Raw genomic sequence first — 22,520 nt, 5'->3', positions numbered from 1 at the left:
AAAAACTACGAAAAATCGTCTAAAGACCGCTAGAGGACATGCGCGCAGGGTGCGGGCGCACACATCTATCTAACGGGTCTTAGGACGAGTGATTAAAAAAAAAATGGCACAACGAGCAAATAAACTAAAGCGGGTTATTCGAGCCAACCCTGGAATCAAATGAAATAATAATTTAAAATAATTATTGTAGAAATGACAAGTAGTTAAGAAGTAATAATTGTTGGAGTGTCTTATAATATGTTGATACATGCCACACCACATGCTAGATATAAAACTCAAGAAGATAAAACTTAAATTAGTAACTGTTATACATAAAAAATCACTTCTCTGTTACAATAACTCCAAAATGATCATGCAGTCACTAAAAATAGAAACAAGACACCACCAACAACCAGATATAAATTACTGAAAAACAATAAATTAAAACTGAATCTATTAAAATTAATAGATTAGTCATTAGTGAATATCTATGTGAAAATTGGCATTCACTTTTTAAAGTTTTACTTCTTTTGGCGCCTTAGAGAAAAAATATCAGAGTGAATTTACGCGATGCGCGCGCACACCGTCACGAAAATTCGACACCCTGAGGTAACAAGACCATTAGTATCATGTTCATCTTTAATATCAATGTGCTGTTACTCATATGTCTACTGAACCACAACCAATAGACGAGGATTAAATAAATTTCAATATATAATTTAAATTTACCTGCAAGTTACAAAAAATAAAAATCTCTAATTGTACAAAAATAATTAAATGATATTGAATGACACATTATTTAACTAAATTGCGCGGGATAATAATATTTTCATTGGTTGTATTTAATACCTTCATAATTACAATATTGCTTTTTCTACAAACTAAAAATAGTCATAATTTTTTAAGGACTTTTGATTTTTTTTTACGCCAAAAAAGAATAACTTCTTCAGTGAGTACACACTTTTTCGGTAAATGGATTCATTTGCGAATGTTTTTTAAATTGACAGAATATGAGAAGTCAATTTAAATAATAATATATACAATTTTTGTAAACGAAAATCATAGTTAAACGAGCAATTCTTGTACTCGTAATAAATACATTTTGGGTGAAATTTACTAAACGTGGTTTTATGGGCCTAAAACTGATCTCATTAAGTATCATTTCTTTTAAAACACATTTTTCTTAGTTTTTACACCAAACAGAGCTCCTAAAGTTTATAATATCACATCACAACTTGTTTACCCTTAATCCCTAACAGACACAATAATTTATATGCTTTAATAGGCCAATAGCTAATTTTATTACAAAGTGACAGGTAGCTTGCTCTCGCCTAGTAGTAAAAATACCTGTCTCAGTTCATCTTCCGCAAGATCAAGCTGTTGGCGCCAGTAAGTATCATCAGGTTCCCCCGGCCACTCATCCTCTATATTGTTACCACCATCTTCTGCAACAATGTGAAAAAAATACTTTGTTAAATACCAATCCAAACCACTACTTCCTCAATTCTGACATTATAATCTTAGAAAATACAGATAATTAAGACATTTATAGCGTTTAAAATTGTTATTGTCACTCACATTATGTTAGTAAAGTCAAGTGAGATGTTATAGTTAATATTCATGCGAAAACGGCGTCTACAGGGAAGCAAATACACGCAGACAGAATTCTTTACTGTTTTTGTATGGTCTTTCTGGTTCAGGCAGACGCCCGTACTTCGCTTCTAAGCGACGCAATAACTCCTCGTCATCAACATCTGATATTTCTTCTTCGTCTTCCTCTTCCTCATCTTCGACTTCTTCTTCTTCTTCTTCCTCAATAATTTCAACATCTTCGGGATCATCGTCGACAACTTCTTCCACCTCTGTCTTCTTTTCTGTAACACTTTTCATTGATTGAGGCTCAACCTTCTTCGGGACTTCTTTAATCTGCTCTTCTTCCACATCCTCTTCTTCATCGCTATAGAGTTCTTCATCCTCTTCAACATCTTCATTTTCCTATTAAAAAGTAAAATTTATATGTACTTCATCTCTTAAAATAAAGTTTAACGGATAATAGTTAATTGCACTCACCTCTTCTTCCTTCCTTGTAATTATTGTTTCTACTTTTTTTTCAGTAGCCTGTTTTGACAAAGGAGTAGAATGAACATTTGAAACAGTTTCCTTCACTATCTCCTTTGGTTCACCCCCTATTGGAACTGTTCGCGTAATCGGTAATATGTCTGTGACTTCGGGTGGTATTAGTGTCATACGTCTATCCACTACAGTTGTTTCTTCCCTAAGAACTTGTTCCTCGACTTCAGGTTCATCTGTTTATGAATTAGACCGTTATTACTGTATGCTAAATTTCTTATTTCATGATCAATCTTATTAAAAACAAGTTCAATATTATCCTATCTCTTTAAAGTCTGCTCATAGCATTTAAAAATTTGGACAAATCGGGTACGAACCACGTGGGCCTGTGGCGCGACGCACGACAGCATGAGTAGCCGCCAATAAAGCACCGCCCACAAGCAGCTTCAGCCACACTGCAACATATTATTGGCCGATCGTGAATCGTCTATTAATATGTACTTTCAATACCCTGTAGGTTTAGAGAATTGATAATAATAGCGATAATTTTGTAATATTTTGGAGATTAAAACTCATGTCACCTCAAAATATAATCATAGTACGACTCGCCTGATCTGAATTTGAAACAAATGGATACTGGTGGACGTTTTTATACATACAAGAAAACCCTACGAGTTGAAGAATACAACATTTATTTTAATCGATTAATGTTTTGACATTGATTACATAGGCATTTGAAAAAACTCCGTAAGAGTATGCTTGCGTCTTAGAGGTATTAATTAAACATGTGTTATTTGTGCAAATGCATTGATATTTGATAAAAATTTGGGTAAAAAATATTATGGATTAGCAGATAGGAAGTTCCACCTTGTGTAAATATTACAGCTTCGAATCGCAAATAATAATAAAAGATTATTAGAAGCGTGAGCTATGAACGAGATGAATATAATTTAAAATACAAAACCACTCTAGGCGTACATTTTTTTTTTATATTTATGAGAATAAGGGACAAGACGGGCAGGACGTTTAGTTGATGGTACGCCTTGCCCATTACAATGCAGAGCCACTCAGGATTCTTGACAAACCCAAATATTCTGAGCGGCACTATAAATGCGCTTGTCACCTTTAGACAAGATGTTAAGTCTCATTTGCCCAGTTATTTCACTAGCTTCGGCGCCCTTCAGACCGAAAAACAATGTTTACACATTACTGCTTCACGGCAGAAATAGGCGCCGTTGTGGTACCCATAATCTAGCTAGCATCCTGTGCAAAAGGCCTCTCGCGAGTTGACGTAATGAAAAACTTGTTAAAGTATGAAATAAACATTTGCGAAACCCCCAGCCCCACATAAAATGTCTCATCTCCCTAGTTATTATTCCTTTTGTAAACATTTTATGTAAATATATCAAACAAAATAATATTAAGTTATAACTAACACAATAAATGTTGTATATAAGTAATAAGATCTGTGTTTGTCCATTATAATCTAACAATTCAATGTGTTCAATTTAGGCACCGATCATTACCGTAAACACTTATAAATTCACCGATTAACACCGATCAAATAACAAACTCTAAGCTACTGAAACGCGACATTGGCTGAATTGTGGTGCCCCTTCACAGAAGCCACATTAGAAAGAATAGATTCATACATTTGTTGTAATTAAAAAAATTGACATAATATTACCTTCCACACCACTGATGCCATGATAAATATCTAAACCAAAAGCAACGATTGTATTCATGTTTATTTGAAGTATTTAGTGGAACGAATATAAATAGTTTGTACGTGGAGTACCTACGAGTGTACACAAATAAGCGAATTTGGTTCACGACTCGCGAGTGGGCGGGCTATTACGCTGGTCGTAACGTAACGACATAGTAATTGCGAGTATTTTCAGTTTTTATTTCGCGTTATTATTAGTGTAGCTTTTTTATGGAAAAGGAGGACAAACGAGCATACGGGTCATCTGGTGTTAAGTAATCCCCGCCGCCCACATTCTTCTGCAACACCAGAGGAATCACAGGAGCGTAGAAGAGCTAGCCTTTTAGGAAGGTATACGCGCTCTTTTAGACGGTACACATTTCGTATTGTCCCGGAAACACCGCACAAGGAAGCTCATTCCACAGCTTTGTAGTACGTGGTACGAACACGTCCTGATGATAGGGAAGATATCCTAATTTGTTGGAATTCGGTGGCAGGAATCAGGTGAAACACTCCCCGTGATAAATGATGTAGCTACTTGGTGTTTTAGTGAATTTAAAATATCTTCTTGCAAGAAGAGCGACATTATTTTTTTGTTTGATAATATTTCAAAATACCATAAATTTTTAGCCTAAACGTCAAAGTAATGTACAACATCTCGGAAAGTGCCGTAATGAACTGAGACGATATTGAGTCACGGAAAGTAATGAAGAATGTGTAAGGTTTCAACAAGGTTGCAATATGTAGGCACGAGTCGAATCAGAGGGCTACAATAGGGATTCTTCTCCTAGTGTGTCAAGTAATGTTTAGGAGGAGAAAGTGCGGTTCTCCTACGCAGGTGTATGACGAATTATGTACTACCGTATTTGTTTATGTGATTGTCAACGAGTATTACTTGTTGTTATTACCATTAAAAGTTGAATTAGACAATGCTGTATATAGGTAAGTTATTGAAAAAAAAAATAACATAATGGGACTAGCCCAGGCAGTGCGAAAATGAGTCATTAATAAGATTTATAGGAGAGGATTATCAGTTTGAACATAGCATCGGTTGGAACTTATATAGAAATGTTTAAATTTATCAAACTGTTAGCAGTTTCAACTTAATTACACCTTTTAAAGAAATAGCTACTTTGGTGATCGGAAAATAAGATTCATTTTAAATCCTACTCATAGCTCCTGCGTTGGATTTGTAACACATCGAAGATTAGTTTACGCACATTACGATCTAATCTAACTCTTATCCACCTCTTACCTACTCTTTCTGACAAAGGAACAGATCATAGAGTAAAAATATGTAATGAAAGAAAATAACAACGTAAATGTAATACATACTTACAAATTGAAAATGTCGTCATATATTTTAACTTACTTAGTTCGTAAAGGAAAATAAAACTTTTCATAATTAATGTTCTAATCTTTATTCTTTTACTTCTTAAAAAAAACAATAAGTTTAAAAACGATGAAGATTAATTAATAATGTGCAACATAAGAAACCCCAACATGCAATAACTAATCTAAATAATTGTTATTTTTTAGGATGGAAAATCATACGAAGGCATTAAAAGTTAAAAAGCAAACAAATATACAAGGTTACATCAAATCATATCAATATATTATGTAAATTTTTACCAATTCCCTGTTTTAAAGCATAGATTAAGATATTCGTCGCTTTCTATTAACAAAGGAAATTATATTTTACTTGTACATATTATAACATCCATAAAGGGAGTGCATGTTTTCTTTGCTTTAGTAATTGTATCAATTAAGTAACTGTAAAGATCAGCATTCCCCATTTTTTGTATGGCGTGGAGTCATGGATGATACGGGCTCGAGAAAGGCAGAGGATTTATGCCTTGGAGATGTGCTGCTGGAGGCGTATGTTGAGGATACCTTGGATGGCCAAGAGATTAAATGTGTCGATCCTCTCACAGCTCAAGATAAAAACCCACGATGCGAAGGGGTAATGAGAGCCTGGAGAAATTGATCGTAGTTGGGAACACAAATGGCAAGCGAGCCCGAGGCAGATCTCCTACCAGATGGACCTACCAAATAAGACTCCAGGGCCCCGAGGTTCAACTCCGTCGGCCGCGATGGAAACAAATGGTTCACTCCAAGTGTGGACAACTTGTTGATGACCACGATCCTCAGTATATGAGGGAACGAATAGAGAGAGAGAGAGAGAGAAAGATAAACATACTTCCTACTGTGGAATGTGACGCGTGAGCGGTATTACCAATATAACGATCTCACTCGTACATTTGGGAGAATGATTCTATAGCGAGATCGATTATGTATCTGGTGTAGCGTATTCAAAAAGTGGGCACGATTCAAAAGCATATCCGACAGGTAGCCGGGACACTTGCAATACAAGCCCTAAAGTATTATAACGTTAGTTACTTTCAAAGTTGACCCCATGTAGCAGGTGTTAACGGATAGCCGTCGTAAGTAGGTATAGACCTACAGAATATATAAAACACTAGTTGCCAGCATACGTCACTCATCGAAAATATTTGTAAAATTAAAGCTGTATACAATGATCACAAAGCGTGGCAATGATTTAATTCTCATAGCTCAACTTTTCCTATGTGATTATAAATGGTAAAATGTATAATATCAAACTTTAATATCCTACGGAAAAGGGTTTATCTAGGGATACCAGATCATCGCTTTATAGCAAGGAATTGATAAGTTAATAATAATTAAATAACAAATATACAATTACACTTACTGCTTTTCGTATTGTGAGCCTCTTGTTCTCTGCGCAACTCCTCCTGTTGTTTTTCATACAATTCTTCATCAGCTAAGTTATCCCGGGTCTTTTGGGGTAACGGGTCTTCCTCGATCTGTTTGTAGTTGTATGTAACAATATATTAATATATTCATTGTTTTACTACGTAGTGTTAAATTATTTATACGTCTACATAGACTGTGACGGCTATGAAAACTAAAATTGAGATCGAAAGTTAACCTTTATTTTGAGCAATGCACTCACACTAACACAATGTGACATACAAATCGCGAGTGTAAGACGCAGCGTGTTACGCACACAAAAATAATAAACCTGGCCTGTTTTCATTGGTCGTTTAATAGCAAGAAGTTGTATCTAGACGTATAAATTATCTAAGTGCGTACTAATACTAAATAATCTATATATATAAAAATGAATTGCTGTTCGTTAGTCTCGCTAAAACTCGAGAACGGCTGGACCGATTTGTCAAATTTAGGTCTTGAATTACTTGTGGAAGTCCAGAGAAGGTTTAAAAGGTGCATAAATATGAAAATGCTCGTAATTAAATAAAAACAACAACGTTTTTTTCCTTTGTTGTGTCCCCTGTCGTTCAGAAATCGAATTGAAAGAATAGTTAAAAATGAATAACTAATTAAAATCTATATTATACCATTCTAACTTTCTCAGGAGGTAAAAAGCAAACTTTAATTTAATTATAGATTTTTTCTAATTACATTATATGGTAATACGTTTGCTGGGTCAGCTAGTAAATGAATAAAAAAATCTGTTTATTTCAGACTGTTGGCCCATAAGTGTTAGTATTTCTTAGAAACATAATGTGAAAATTTTTTCATAAGAAATAATGTCATTTATACAATACTTAACACATAATATGGAGACTTTTCTGATATGATTAATAAAGTTGATGGTGCAACACGTAGAACCGTTGAGTCTGACCACGGTGCCCCTGGTTCGATCTTCACCCGCAACGAACCCATGTGTTTTGTTTTCAAATTCATACGTACGTTTAGATAGAACATAGAACGCTTTCTGTTTTATTAATAAACGTGAAGTAAAGTTATTCCAAATTTAAAAGTTTTTATCTATATCTACATAGACAGTGTAGTGTACCTAGGGTTGCCAACTTTTATCAGAAGATATAGAGTATATCTGATTTCAAAGGAGGTAAATAAAGAGTACGTTCCAAAAAAGAATATCACTATATTTTTAAAAGGTATTTTTGTATTTTTTTAACATATTAAGAGTAAATAGTCGACTTTTTTGGTTATGTTATTTAAAGGGTTCGCATAATACTAAGGTATTACATGACTGACACTAGTATAGTGTAAATATTGTGTAAAAAAGAGTATTTTAGCATACTATCCTACTAATATCTTCCCTTTCTAGGCGTGCGTCCGTGCAGAATGGGATTTCGCTATGCTTACTTAAAGGCTTACTTAATGGCAGTATTGAGATAAACGCGAATGCAACGGGCAACTACTAGTATATACTATTAGTGTTATAGATTATAGAGTACGCCTACATGATATAGATTATAGAGACAATACTCTATTTTATTGCTAGTTGTAGTAACGAAAGGTAATAAAGTTTTGAATAAATTAAAAATAAAAATATTATTTGTCAATAAGCAGCAATTATTCAAACATTTGTTCAGGTTACGTATGTTGAAGTTAGAACCCGATTCGGACAGTGACAGTTGACACACGACTAAGTTAGAAAAGTGTGCTTACATTTAATTTATGCACACTTTTGCCGTTATTCTATAAGACTGCGAATGATATGTCCTTATAAGTGTATAGAACGTAATTGATCGAAACCAATAAATATCTCGTTTATGGTTGATCTGTGGACTTCTTATCCAACTTTGATCTCAGGTAGAGAAATTCGATAAGTATAAATAGAGTGCGTTTTTGAGCAGCTAAGTGTACCATCGACAAAATTGGCTCATGGCCTAGTTTGCTGATAATACTTTTAAAATCACAAAATGGTTAGGTTTGACAATGTTGAACTGTCAGTGTCTAATAAAATGATAACAGTTACTTAGGAAAACTATGTCCAACGAATATCGACTTTCTTGTTTATTACGTTATATTTACCTCATCATAGGGTTTACCAGCAGGAGGGATGGTGATTTTCTCGACTGGGGGCTCGTCTTCATCGTTCAGCAGATCTTCATCAGTATTCGTGTCTTCATTGGATTCATCTATTACATAAATAATAAACTTAATAAATAAAAAACAAACAAACTTCGATTCGTAAATTATTTTTGTTTAAAATCGCCAGTTCAAATTATATACCTATTGTTGAGAAATGAAAGTCAAGAACGCGCTTTTTTTTAAACAGTGGGCTCTAAAAATTGTCAAATTTTGTGAAAACTTAAAAAAGATGTTTTATTCAATACGTTTCAGTTTCATGTTCGTCGGTTAAGTTTTAATTTTTTTAAAGGCCCTCCCCCTTTTTTACTCCCCTCACCAGCACACAAACGGGTGACAAGGTGGTATGTAATCACCGCGAGTCGCGACCCTTACTCTCTTGTTAAAACAGAGGAATCACAAGAAACTGAAATTGAACTTTGACTTTAAATAAATGTTAAAAAAAATCTTATATCATTATGACGTATAAACGTAGTAGCTTTTTATTTTTAAATATTGCTCAAGGTGACAGTTCCACATTTGACGGTTGACAGGATGAGAAGTGATTGTCATGAGATATCGCTATTCGCTACTACACATTTTCTGTCTGACTTGTATAATAAATTTGAATTATAAAAAAATTTCATTTAAATAAATCACTTATCAAATGATTAAAACTGTTTTTCATTAAATTTTGCATAAACTTTACATTTTTATTAGTATTTTAGTTAGCCCGATCCAAGTTTCAAGACCTTTCCAGATCTCATTTTCAATGCAGATGAAATGAGTTAAGATAGTATTTGTCATTATAAAGTTTAGCGCCATTTATTGCCTCGGAGGTGGTATTTGCTATAGAGAGAACGTTAAACAATGTTTAATTTAAATGTGTAACACTCGCGTTAATATCAAAGAAAATACTACAATTTTACGTAAATTGTGAAAAAGATTTTACAGAAAGAAATAAGATATCCTGAAATAAAGGCATTAAATGTTGTTTTTGGTGTTTACAGGTCTTATTAATATCTTTGTAAATGTTATCAATGAAGTGTTTAAATAAAACTTTTGTTTTCAAAGAAACGCTTTTAAAGATCCTTGTTTCATTACTATTGTTTTAAGCAAATAAAATGATTAAGTAAATATAATTAGTATTGCAATAATAAGCCGTCTTTCATAAATGACTGTCAACTTACCCAACTCCTCATTCCGACTCATTGAAGGCTCTTCAGCAGACAGTATATCCTCGTCAGATATCTCACGGACAATTCTTTCGATTTCTTCATCATCTTCACCATCGTCATCATTTTGATCTTCAACCTATAACCGTAGCTGGTATTTTTAATCAAATCTAGTTTGTAAAACTAATTCTATTTCATCTTTATCATTTCAGGCGGACGATTGGTCCTGCGCTGCCGTCATCTAATCTATTCAGTCGATTTTGACCAGATCGTCGGTCCACCTTGTGGGGGACCTTTCAACACTACGTCTTCCGGTACGTGGTCGCTATTTGAAGACTAATGTTCCAACGGCCACCTGCCCTGCTTTGAGCTATGTGCCCTGCCCACTGCCACTTTAATTTCGCAACCATCTGTGCTATTTCGGTATCTTTGGTTCTCCTATGAATCTCCTCATTTCTGATTCGATCTCGCAGGGAAACTCCGAGCATAGAGTATAGCATTATATTTACTTGAATTAAGTAAATACTTCTATTGAACATTACATCATATCATAATGTTACTGAACAAACCCGATTTTAGACCAAATTAAAGTTATAGTTTAAACTAGTTTGGTCGACAACATAAATTATATTATTATATAGGTATGTACAGTGTAGTACTACAAACTGTTTATAACGAATAATTAATATTCAAAGAATTCGTATTGAAACGCTGGTTAGTCAACATTAAAGATGCTCTCTATAACGCTTTTAAACGCTTGTAATTATTATATTACTAGCCGTTCCCGCCCGCTTCCCGCTCGCTTTTTATATATATATATATATATTCCACCTTCGCACGACACGCCACAAGTTAGGATTTCATCCCCACCATCTGGATGTGTGGCGGTCCTCCACAGTGCGGTTTTCAAGGAGCTTTCTTCCTCGTACCACGAAGCTGTGGAATGAGCTTCCGTGTGCGGTGTTTCCGGGACGATACGACATGGGTACCTTCAAGAAAAGCGCGTACACGCCGGCAACGCTCTTGTGATTCCTCTGGTGTTGCAGGAGAGTGTGGGCGGCGGTGATCACTTAACACCAGGTACGTACGCTCGTTTGTCCTCCTATTCCATAAAAAAAAATATATATATATATAGATAATGATAAAATAATTTCTGTTTAGGCACCTATATAAATTATTATACAATCAATCACAAAAAAACAAAATAACGAATTCTATATAAATGAATTTTCGCGTAGAATTCCTAGTATTATTTCAATTACTTATTTTTTTATTCACAAATAAAATTTGAAAAACAAAATTTTATGAACGATGCGGGATTCGAACCCACGACCTCCGGCGTTCCGTGCCGGTGCTCTAAACCACTGAGGTAAGGGTTCGCATGGTTCATAAAATTTTGTTTTTCAAATTTTATTTGTGTATTAATCATAGAAGTGAGGGTTATCACTTTAAAAACATAACAAATTGTTTATTTTTTTATTTTTAAGTATTATTTCAATTAATTGTTTATTTTTTTCAATTAAGTGTTTGTTTCATTCCAATAATGTTACGGAATTTCGCCACAATACTAATATATATATATACATATACAATATAATAATCATCAGTGAAATGCATTCAATTCCTTTAACCGTTTAAGAGGTTAGCGTGCACAGACAAACCGACAAAGTTCATTACATGCACATATAATTTATGTATTAGAAGTGGAAACATTGTTAGTTTTTAGTTTCTAGCCGAAAAATAGCACACAAATTTGCTATAGAGACATTTACCGCTACATAAGTTTGACATTAATTTTGATCAAAATCAGATAATAATGCCGGCAACGCTCCTGTGATTCCGCTGGTGTTGCAAGAGAGTGTGGGCGGCAGTGATCACTTAACACCAGGTGACCCGTACGCTCGTTTGTCCTCCTATTCCATAAAAAATAAATATTATTTGGAATATAGTTACACGAAATCTGCATTAAGTGCTAATCGATTTTGATTCACGACCACCAAATGTTCGCGAGCATTCTTACACTGGCAATCAATTCAAGCTCTAAAGTTTGATACATCCAATATACGATAATTTATATTTATACAGATTATTCTTTATCACTTTCTATGAAATATTTGATATTTAAAACCCTTTTTACTTTGAACACGTTTCATATATTGGATCCAGCAGCTTACAAACTAATTTGTTATGTATATTACAGCCATTGTAAAATACTCTATTGATTTTTTTTTTATGATAATAAGTGACGAGACGAGCAGGACGTTCAGCTGATGCTAATTGATACGCCCTGCCCATTACAATGCAGTGCCGCTCAGGATTCTTGAAAATTTCATAAATTCTGAGCGGCACTACAATTGCGCTCGTCACCTATCTAATTGCTCTACTCGTGCATTCCACTATGTTATATCTTTACGCTAATAAAATATAGAAGATTCAGCTACTATATTAGATTTTTAAAATAGTAGGTTGACATTAAATAGTATGATACTATAGTATTCATTGTAGGGTTGTCAGCCCTACCCTCGAGCCATTTACTGAGCATAATAGCAAGAAAAAGTGTGTCAATATAAAAAAATAGCCCTAGTATGATGCGAGATATCGAAGTGAAAAACATAATGAAAATATTGAGAAAATGCGCTTTTTTGTTTTATTGAAATACTAGCGAAAGATCATAAAATGTTTTTTCACGTGTAAGTACAATTTGGTATGTACACAACATATAAAACAAAATTTACTTATAGAACAAGTACATTATTCAAAGATTGTCGGGACCTGACGTCACATCGTCGTTTTGTTACGGTGTACAAAACAAGCGTCACTATTACATTATTATTAATAAATAAACAATGATTTTTTTTTATTATTATAGATTGATGTAACGGTGTTATGTTGTGATGCTGATTATTATTATTATAATGATGAAGAATCAATTAAAGAATCTGGGTTACGTTATAGAAGTTTATATTTTTCTAGTAGTAATATTATAGCGACACATAACAACAGAAACTATTAACAAAAAAAAAAAAAAAACGTAACAATGAAAACTTCAAAAACAAAGCATAACAAAGTTATAGCACGAAAATATCACGACATGTACCTACGGTAATTAAACTGTAAACCGAACTCATACAACAGGACGAGCGCGAGGGGGTGAAAGGGGAACGGGAGGTCTTTACGTCCTAGCGAGGTCTAGATGGGGCCGTGTAACTATCATCACACATTCATTCGCTTGTCATTTTAATTTCGTTTACAACTTGAAGTACTGCTGTCACTTTTTGAGATTTGGTAGATCATGATATTACATTTATTTATCTTGGGTTACATGTCCTTTAAAAAAATTGTGTCAAGTGGTAAATTGGTTGACGGCTCTATAGCATGTAGTTTCGCACCGTGTGATTCTTTATTTAAAAAAATAAATTTTATTAAAAAAAAACTACATTAATTATTGTTAAAAAAAACTTAATAAACAACAGATTAAATTTAGAAAGCTATTTCAGTTAGTTGCCAATCAACAAAACAGTATAATTTCATGTAATCGTTAATAATGAAAACAAATTAATTGATAAATAATTGTTATATAGGAAACACTCTACAACTCATAGCAACTGGGATATCTTAAAGGCTTTCTAGTCAATTTAATAATATTCAATTAGACAGTAATACATAGGTAGATATTGTATTCACAAATATTTCATGTTGTCATATTTAAATTATAAAATATCCCATTTAGATTAGAAGCACAAGTAAATCACAAAAAATCTCATAATATATTCACTGTTTTGTGCACCTCTTCAATATCATTGTCATAAATTTCATCATGCTCATCTTCTCTACTGTCATCATTAATGTCATCTCTATAATTATTGTCATCATCATTTTCTTTGGAATTAGAATATTTATCATCAAAATTTTCAGCACTGACATTCTCATCATCTTCATTGTCTGGAAGATCATCCTCTACATCATCAGGATCATCTTCATCATCACTAGCATCATCCTCTTCTTCTATATTGTTAGTATCTTCATCCTCCTCTTGATAACTACTGAATTTGTTCTCTTCATCCTGCTCAATAGAAAATATCTTAAAAGAATTATTGACTACAAGTGTTAGTTCATAATAATATTCTCAATTCAAAATGTTATTTTCTAAATGCCTAAGTCACCTCAAATTCTTGATCAATTTCTTGTTCTATGGTCTGATCTTCTATATCATCTTCATCATCACTGTCTTCAACATTATCTTCGTCATCATTGTCTTCAACATCATCCTCATCAACATCATTGTCATGTTCTTCACTCTCACCATCGTTATCATCTAGATCTTCTTCATCACCAGTGTTATCAACACCATTATCATTATGAAACTCATCATCATCACCATCCTATATTACATAAATCAAACTTGCAATTTCAAATAAAAATTTGTCAGAATTACTTGTATTGTAATAGCAATAATTATTCAGATATGTTTTGAATAATCAGAAAGTGAATTTAAAGGTTTTGAGATATGACATCATCTTTACAGATGTAACAAAGTTGAAAAAATAATACATCTGCTCATAATTTAACCCTGCACTTTGACATAACCACCAGATTCTATCAATTATTATGCCTATTACATATTGTATCTAAGCAAGATAATGTAGAATGGAATGAAATAGAAAAAAAATAAAAATAAAAAACACATATAAAAAATACTAAATGGAAAAAAAACAGCCAACCAAAGAGTTACGGTATAAAATTTATAGGCTGGGTAGCAAATGTGATGGATAGCTATGACACACATTATTATAAATTACAAATAATTATGAATTTAAGACTCCAAAACCCTCCTGTGGCCTTGAGCAATTTCATCCTTTGCCATCCATAAGAAATAATTATTAAAAATGCCACACAAGGTTTAGCAACTAATAGTATTTACTTAAAGATAGTATGAATATTCTTAATTGCCATTTCTTGTTTATTTTATTTTATTTTTATGAAAATAAGGGACGAGATGTGCAGGACATTCAGTTGATTGTAACTGATACATCTTGAACATTGCAGTGACACTCAGGATTCTTGTAAACCCAAAAATTCTGAGTGGCACTACAATTGCACACATTACCTTGAGACACAAAATGTTAAGTCTCATTTGCCCAGTAATTTCACCGGCTACTATGTCTAGTATATTTACAGATTTTATTATGTTAATACCATTGTATTTATATTATCTATAAAACATATCAGTTACTACTCCAGAAGTTAATTGTTGGCGCAACATCAGCACAACTCCAGAGCAGCTTACACTGAGATGTGACAGTCATTGAATGGTATTATTTAATTTATTTTATTGTGTTTGGCTTATGAATCTTTATTTCTCTCATAAGAATTATATTATCTATTATGTTTTGTTTTTTATTTCATTGTGTAGTGGTGGTTTGATAAAAATAATTTTTTATTATATTTTGGGTAATTTATATCAGGACCTATATAAATATTATATAATAATTTTTATTATATAATATTAATGTTATACAACTATTACGTATATATGATTAAAACTATGTATAATAAGATAAATTAGCACAATTACTTACAGGATGTTTCAATTCTAATGTGTGTTCATCGTGATGGTCATCTATTCCATCATCAATCCAACCTTCTAGTACACCAGAGTAACGAGATTCAACTGAGTTTGCTTCCACTATAAATTAAAAAACATAATAATTGGACAGCTTTTTTCTTGATTAACTGTTTGCTTATCTTCATTGGAATGAAGGTACATTCAATTCATTAATAACAACACCTATTTAGAATTATAGAATTTGGAAAATAGGAGGAAGCACTACCATGACCCCTCAAAAGCAATATAATATTATATATTCTTCTTTATATCTGCCTGATTGTCTCAGCATGAAAAAGGGAATTGATGTTTATAATATACAGGATATATGTGTACTTATTACTATATTAGTACTATTTTAACTTTTGGTGTTTACCACAACAATCAGTTTAAAGTATGAATCAAGAGCTTCAAGTAGTTAGTAGAAGGTATGAACACACTTACATTCGCTCAATCCTCTGTTTTCCAAGATAATGAGGCCAATCAGAGTTATTAACACAGCCATTAGAGAAAAGAATATGATTTTAGCACACCAGTGTCCGCCAGTTCCATGATCTTGGTAAGAATGGATGAACACATCACCCTCGCCAAGTGCTGCAGAAGTACCACGAGGTTCCTCTAAGCCCAGATCGTCTGAAATTGTTGTAGTTGAAATTTATTTCCGTATTATTTTAAGTTACTAGTTACCAGAAATAATTGTCTGTGTACCTTTCTTTCTCTTTTTATCTTTCCTTTTCCTTGGTTGGACATCTCCTGACATTTTTCTTAACGCTCAAAGTGGAAGCCCTTTCTTATTGTTTCATAACAAAAAGACTATACACCAAGTTCTTGTGCTGGAGACAAGAGCTTAAAAAGTGAATTAAATATTTTGTGCGCAATTTTGTCTAACCTTTTATCAAATTGCGCACGTTAAAACATTAAAATAACCTACATGGCAAACATAGTATATATACCTGCTGAATGCTCTTGTACCTTCTTGTATTATTTTAGAATTAACCTAAAAATAACCGGCAAAGACAGCTAAAGAAAGAGATAGAGCTACCCTGAATAAAATAAAACTAAAAAACTCTGACGACGAAAGGCAACTCCATACTAGCGCCCGTTTGTGCCACTGGAACTAACCAGAAAAAGGCGGGAGATCTTGAATATTGCTTGGACGAGAGATTTTGAATATTGAAGTATAAGTATTGCACCTGCACATCCACTAGCGAACCAGAAAAGGAAGGCGTCTGTTGGTTGCGCCCATTCTTCTCAGGCCTTAGGCATTCTTTTTGGAATCGGTGGTAGTTTTTGACTTTCAATAAGATCCGATATCACATCCGATTTTGAATAAAAAATATTTGAATTTCAATTTCAATAAGTGATGTCACATCCTATTTTGAATAAAAATATTTGAATTTGAATATCTCATATAGGCAGCGAGAACGGGTTTGTTTTGGTTTTGGAGCATTATAAAAGTTCGAATCCAAAAAAATCACTGAAAATTCGCTCACTATGAAATGTGGTTAAAGAGCATACTGCCAAAGCTAAAAACCAATTCGGTATATTTTTTAATGTCCCTTACCTCTCCCCAAGGTTAGAATCGAACCCGACAACTGTCCGATGGAAAGCGCAAATTATTGAACTGCTCATATCCAAAAATATAAATAATGACGAAGATATGATAAAAGCTCAGTTACTAGAAATTGTAAATAGAGAAAAATTGAATTATCAAACTTTTCAAATCCGATTCGTCGACATCAAGCTTTTCAGAACCCGAATCAGATAGGGAATATTAATGTGGAAATAATTTACTTTATGTTTGGTAACCATTATCAAATAAAAACATAATGATAATCTCTGAATTGTCATTTTGACAATGACATTTCTTTGTTTACATTTTGATCTCGAATTACATACCTAACTGACTTTTAAGAGTTAGTGTTTAAATTCTCTTTGGTAAAAGTGTTCTGTTCAGTTGATGCAAAGAGTATAATAATATATAGGGAAGTTGATGAGACGTTACAAAGAGAATTTAAACACCACGTTCAAGAGACGGGAGTGCCATAGAAAATAATGAGAAATGTCGCTTGTATTGTATTGCACTAAATCTGCATACCAACATAAACAACTCATGACGTAATATCAGAGCTGACAATATAATAAATATATAGGGTTGGAATCAATACTTAATTTTTATCGATGATTAACTAATATATATATAAATTAAAACATATAAATAATGTCTAATTTTAAGGTTCTCTTTTGTTAATTTTAATGTTGACATAATCAAAGTCTAACTAGTTTAAACTAAGGGATACGTTTTAGTTATCTCAAAGAAAAAAACAATTAATATTTTATTAATAGTTTTGTTTTGCGTTGTAGTTTCGGTTTAGAAAGTCATTTGTATTTATGGGCGCTATAAGAGTGTTTTAGTTTATCATTAAATTGAATATAATTGTTATAGATATATCTGAAATATATAGGATTTAATTACAAATAGCTATTTGTAAACATAAAACCGTTTTTTATTAAGGTCTGATATTTAATAGACACTATTTTGACTGTTTGAATGTTTTGAAGATGTTAAAATACTTAATTTACTATGTAAATGTTTAAATTAATTTGTATTAGAATTAATATCCTTATTATGTATCAAACTTTATTATTTTATGCAATTAGTCTTTCTTAATTGCATTTCGTAGTTACGTTCAGTTTTAGTTGAATTCTATACTAGTAATTGTGAGTAATAAAACTAAGAAATTATTAGTATTTTATTTCACTGTGATGTACCATGATCGAGAAAACCTTTGCTTAATGCCGACATAATCGTTTTTCATATGTTGTAATAAAGTCGTAGGCGAGGGTCTTGAATCTGAAATTATAACAGAATACATATTAGCAAAAGTTAGTTAACCCTAGTTTTAAGGCTTTAAATATTTTTTGCACATCATTACCACAATATAATTAATAAAAAATTAATCAAAAAATATAAATACCATAAAAATTAAATAAATAAAAATAATAACTTAAAATATCGACAATCGATAAAAAAAAGTGTCAAACACTACAGATAGATTATAATATTATAATAATTTTTATTCTAGATGAATTAAATCAATACTTTATATTTTAAGCATTCTTTATTAGTTTATTATTTGTTCATAAGTGCTTACCTACTTTATCAAAAAGAATTTAGCCATGAAAATTCTCTTACTGACATCAGACCAGCCAGATTTAAAACCACATATTTTAAACATTTTTAATTACATGGTATAGCTTAGAAAGTCTTACGCATTTATTATATAAATAATTATACACATTACCCTGAATAATACACGAATAAAGTAAAAGAAAACGAAAATTCGTAACAAAAATTGTTAACAATCACTTTTATTTTGAATGAATGACATATCACATGACACTCAAAACAAACAAAAGAGTCGAATATATGTTAGAGCGAGACAGCGTTTGACGCCATTATTTTTAGTGCAATGCCATACATATTCCAGTATAAGCATCATATTAGTCTGTGAAGTGTGAGTATAATAGAGAGTTCCGCCAGGCTGAGATGTTATATTTTGTATATTGATTTTGATTTGCTGCTCAAACTAATATAATCTCTTTAAATTATTCATTAAAATAAACTGTCATATAAATTGAAATCATAATGTGTGCAATAACAATAATACACAATGGATATTCATTTATGAATAATGGTGAAATGTTTGCAAATTGTACATGCACTTTAATAAAAGGAACACATAATATAATTATAGATACAATGACTGCATGGGATTCTGAAGTTATATTAAGAGGTTGGATATGAGTATATTAAAGCTCATGCCTTATTCAAATTTAATGTAGACACAGAAAACCTTAATGTTGTTTAATTTTTAAGGCCTCCGAAAAGAGAATATCCACCCAGACCAGATAGATTATGTTGTCTCTACACATGGACATTCAGATCATATTGGAAATAATAATTTATTTCTTAAAGCAACTCACATTGTTGGTTTCAGTATATCACACAAAGACAAATTTTATATTCACCCCTTTGAAAATGGTATGAATCAATGATTATAATATTAAAGTAACCTTTGTATGGAAAAAATTAAGAAACTTAACATTCAAATTTAAAACTTTAATTACAGGAGAGGAATATATAATAAATGATTATGTCAAAGTTATTCCAACACCTGGACATACACTTTCAGATGTAACAGTTTTAGTAACAAGTGAAGATCGCAAAGTCCATGCAATTGCAGGCATGTAAATTTTTTGTATACTAGCTGCTGCTGCCTCATTGTTCATCAGGATGGTTATTAGTACCTTAATATCGGACCACTGTGGCCATATTTCAAGATGGTGATAAAAAGAAGAGTTCAACTGAGATAATGTGCAAACCTATTACAAATGGTAGTAGAATACATAGGTTCAAAGAAAATATGATCACCAAACTGAACCTTGCAACATAATCAAAATCCTAATGATAAATATCAATCCATATTTAACATTATAAGGACTGAATTTATAAACATATTTAAAACTAAATCTATTAATACTCATGTAAAGATTTTGTAATTGTGATGAGAGGCCCCGGAATTTTTAAAGGTCAACAAAAGTTGTATGAATTGTATGGTATGACAAAATACAGATTAATTTTTTTCAATATGTGAAGGTTTACTATAAGACATTTGAAATTGTATGTAATGCAGCTAAAACCTACTTTATTAGCAATAAAATGAAGAATTTGAGTAGTAAAATTGAAACCATAGGGAATGTCAACAACAAAGAAAGTGGAAAAATAACTAAACACTACCCTCGTTTTGAATTAAAAATAAACAATTATAGATGAGAAATCCGATGTAGCTCAATATTTAATTTTAATATTTTTTTTGCTGATTTAAATGTAGACTACAACAACATTTAGTGAACTGGACAACTGCAGACCTCTTGTTAATATTAATAAATGTATTCAGTCATTTTCAGACAGATTTTTGCCCCGGACAGACATGGACAAACATATTCTAAGATTATTTGTTATTGGCAAAACTGATTTAGTTGTTTGCGGAACACACAGCAAGTATTCCTTTAAAAATATTAAATGTAAAGTGTATAATATGTTTTGATTTTTAGGTGATTTATTTGAGAAATCAGAGGACATAGAGAAAGATTCTATATGGAAAGAAGCAGGGAGTGAAAATCCCGTCCTACAAAGGAAGAATAGGTTAATGATTGCTAATATGGCAAATTGGATCATACCTGGCCATGGGCCAATGTTTAAAGTAACACCTGAAATAAGAGAATCTTTAAATAGACAAGCTTCTATTGATATAAACAAATGAGTGTATATTTGCTAAATTGTTTTCAATTCTAATTTCCTTTTTTATATGAAATTTTGTTTTTTGTTGGTTCTGGCTTTTTAGGTGGCTGTGGAAAGTTAACACATGATTTAATTAATGCCTCTTTACATGACCTCAAAGTCAGGCATTTCATACCCCCACACAAATCACATCAAACTATACTATTGCGTGCTATTAAGTCTGGCGAAGTCATATTAAAGGTGAACGCACGCTTATCCGAGCCGAATGCGTCGAAATAAACGAATTTTAGAATTCTGTATTTGAAATCTCATGAAACCTCACAAACTTCTCCGCGTCGAATCGCCCGAATTTGCAATAATCCTAGACGAATTCGCATGACGTCATCAAATTGCGCGCGGATGATGCGCTCGCATTCTATCAGTTGCATACGATAGAGCAACGCGCGAGTACTATTTGTTCATTGTTTTAAAAAATGAGGCGGTCGATTATTCTGGTGCGTATATGTGTGCGTGGTCTCCTTGACTTCGATTCGTTCGACGTGTTCAACCTCAAAGAAGCGATTTTGTTACTGTTATGTATGTAAGTACATAGCTATTTGTCGAATGTACCTGCGCGCGCGATGCAACTAACCGGTTAGTCGACAAATAAACGTGGTAACTAGTGATGTGCCGAGTCTTTGTTTTGGTGGATCGAGTCAACTCCAGTCGATATATAAGGTATTCGAATTATGACTCGAACTCGCGGTTCAAGCCCAGTACTCGAGTTTTTGAGTTGACTCGAGTCTAGAACACTACTCTAGAAATTCGGGTCGCTACCAATTTTCAGAAATAACAAGGAAAAAATCGAAATGGAGTTTAAACAACATGTACCTACGTACACAACAATAATATATTTTTTTTAATAAAAAAAAACTCAGGGTTCCTGGTGTCTGGTTAGACATGAGATCAAATTCTTTAAGTTTTATTACACTAAAAAGAGATCTTTTTAGAAGCTATTTAAGATATTATAGAATTGGGTACTAGGGTACTAGAAGCGTGTCAGGCGTACTCTAATCAAAATAAATTGGTATTTGCGTAGGCAAGTCAAGCCGTACTGGGCACATCACTAGCGATAACGATCACTCTGTATTTTATTTAACAATGGCGACGAGGATAAAAAAAGTTAATCAAATAGCGTGTGATTGTTTAACGGATAAAATGACAGTTGGAAAAGCGCGTGAGTTTAATATAAAAACGGAAAGTTATTAATATATTGAAATACTGGAAATGTAGAGTTTAGTAAATAAAGAGCAAGACCAGTTGAAGGTACCGACATCAATATCAGTAATGGGTGAGGAAGCTTATGAACTATTCTACGTTAGCCAGTCCTTTAAAACCTTCAGGACTTTTATATAAGAGGCCAGTGGGATTATTAGCTGCCCGTATGCAGCCTCAACCTTCTGTATTATCGGAAATATATGTTTCGACAGCGGCATCAACTAAGTAATGAATCGATAGCGGACTAATTCACAACTAAAAATATTGCGAATTTTAATAGCGCTTAGATTATAGCCTCAGGGATCAGCAGGTGTGCGGGTTAAGTAGTGAGATGATACGCCAGAAGCTTTTTAGGAAGGAGGACGATTTGTGGTTCAACAGAACCCTGACTTCGGGACTACGCGCTCTTATTCAGCTCTTTTCAGCTAATTTGTCCATAGAAAACAACAATTTTGTATGGAGACGTGTACGCGTCGATTCAGCTTTCCGCGTCCATTCTGCTTTCGCGGCAAACCAGCACAAAAGGAGGATAAATGTGTT

The 22,520-nt window shown here is 32.8% G+C and overlaps 3 protein-coding genes across 7 annotated transcripts in view; 2 read left to right on the top strand and 1 right to left on the bottom strand.

Moving 5' to 3' along the window:
- LOC126969354 (major facilitator superfamily domain-containing protein 12-like) overlaps positions 1-22,520 on the top strand; it is a 57,218-nt gene that overhangs the window by 29,008 nt on the left and 5,690 nt on the right. The window lies entirely within an intron of this gene.
- On the bottom strand, positions 93-16,507 carry LOC126969352 (glutamic acid-rich protein-like). Of its 5 annotated transcripts, XM_050814720.1 has the most exons (14): positions 16,372-16,507; positions 16,127-16,264; positions 15,863-16,051; positions 15,393-15,499; positions 13,977-14,195; positions 13,589-13,894; positions 9,829-9,952; positions 8,603-8,709; positions 6,486-6,600; positions 2,427-2,504; positions 2,050-2,285; positions 1,653-1,974; positions 1,327-1,424; positions 93-149 (listed from the first exon to the last, which is right to left on the bottom strand). In XM_050814720.1, exons 2-14 carry the CDS (start codon positions 16,176-16,178, stop codon positions 135-137), a joined length of 1,968 nt encoding a protein of 655 aa, XP_050670677.1. In that variant the 5' UTR covers positions 16,179-16,264; positions 16,372-16,507; the 3' UTR covers positions 93-134. The 5 variants fall into 5 exon arrangements, 4 of the variants coding, with proteins under 4 accessions (XP_050670677.1, XP_050670676.1, XP_050670678.1 ...); XR_007730376.1 differs by lacking the exon at positions 16,372-16,507 and having other exon boundaries at positions 1,558-1,974; positions 16,127-16,365; XM_050814719.1 differs by lacking the exon at positions 16,372-16,507 and having other exon boundaries at positions 16,127-16,365.
- On the top strand, positions 18,904-20,761 carry LOC126969366 (metallo-beta-lactamase domain-containing protein 1). Its single transcript, XM_050814750.1, has 4 exons — positions 18,904-19,215; positions 19,299-19,463; positions 19,552-19,665; positions 20,537-20,761. The coding sequence occupies exons 1-4, from the start codon at positions 19,068-19,070 to the stop codon at positions 20,743-20,745; spliced, it is 636 nt and encodes a 211-aa protein (XP_050670707.1). The 5' UTR covers positions 18,904-19,067; the 3' UTR covers positions 20,746-20,761.

The sequence above is a fragment of the Leptidea sinapis genome, chromosome 18 (assembly GCF_905404315.1).
Source record: "Leptidea sinapis chromosome 18, ilLepSina1.1, whole genome shotgun sequence".
In the NCBI taxonomy this organism is placed as follows: Eukaryota; Metazoa; Arthropoda; class Insecta; order Lepidoptera; family Pieridae; genus Leptidea; species Leptidea sinapis.
This window is presented reverse-complemented; position numbering and strand designations above follow the sequence as displayed.

What these genes read in the sequence shown, in the direction of transcription:
- LOC126969352 (XM_050814720.1), bottom strand. Translation starts at nt 16,178, where the DNA reads ATGTCAGGAGATGTCCAACCAAGGAAAAGGAAAGATAAAAAGAGAAAG. An exon ending in AAATTGATCAAGAATTTGAG is followed by an intron (nt 13,895 to 13,976) that starts GTGACTTAGGCA and finishes AATTCTTTTAAG; the next exon opens with ATATTTTCTATTGAGCAGGA. An exon ending in GGCTCACAATACGAAAAGCA is followed by an intron (nt 2,505 to 6,485) that starts GTAAGTGTAATT and finishes AATATGTTGCAG; the next exon opens with TGTGGCTGAAGCTGCTTGTG.
- LOC126969366 (XM_050814750.1), top strand. Translation starts at nt 19,068, where the DNA reads ATGTGTGCAATAACAATAATACACAATGGATATTCATTTATGAATAAT. An exon ending in TATTCACCCCTTTGAAAATG is followed by an intron (nt 19,464 to 19,551) that starts GTATGAATCAAT and finishes CTTTAATTACAG; the next exon opens with GAGAGGAATATATAATAAAT. An exon ending in CAAAGTCCATGCAATTGCAG is followed by an intron (nt 19,666 to 20,536) that starts GCATGTAAATTT and finishes TTTGATTTTTAG; the next exon opens with GTGATTTATTTGAGAAATCA.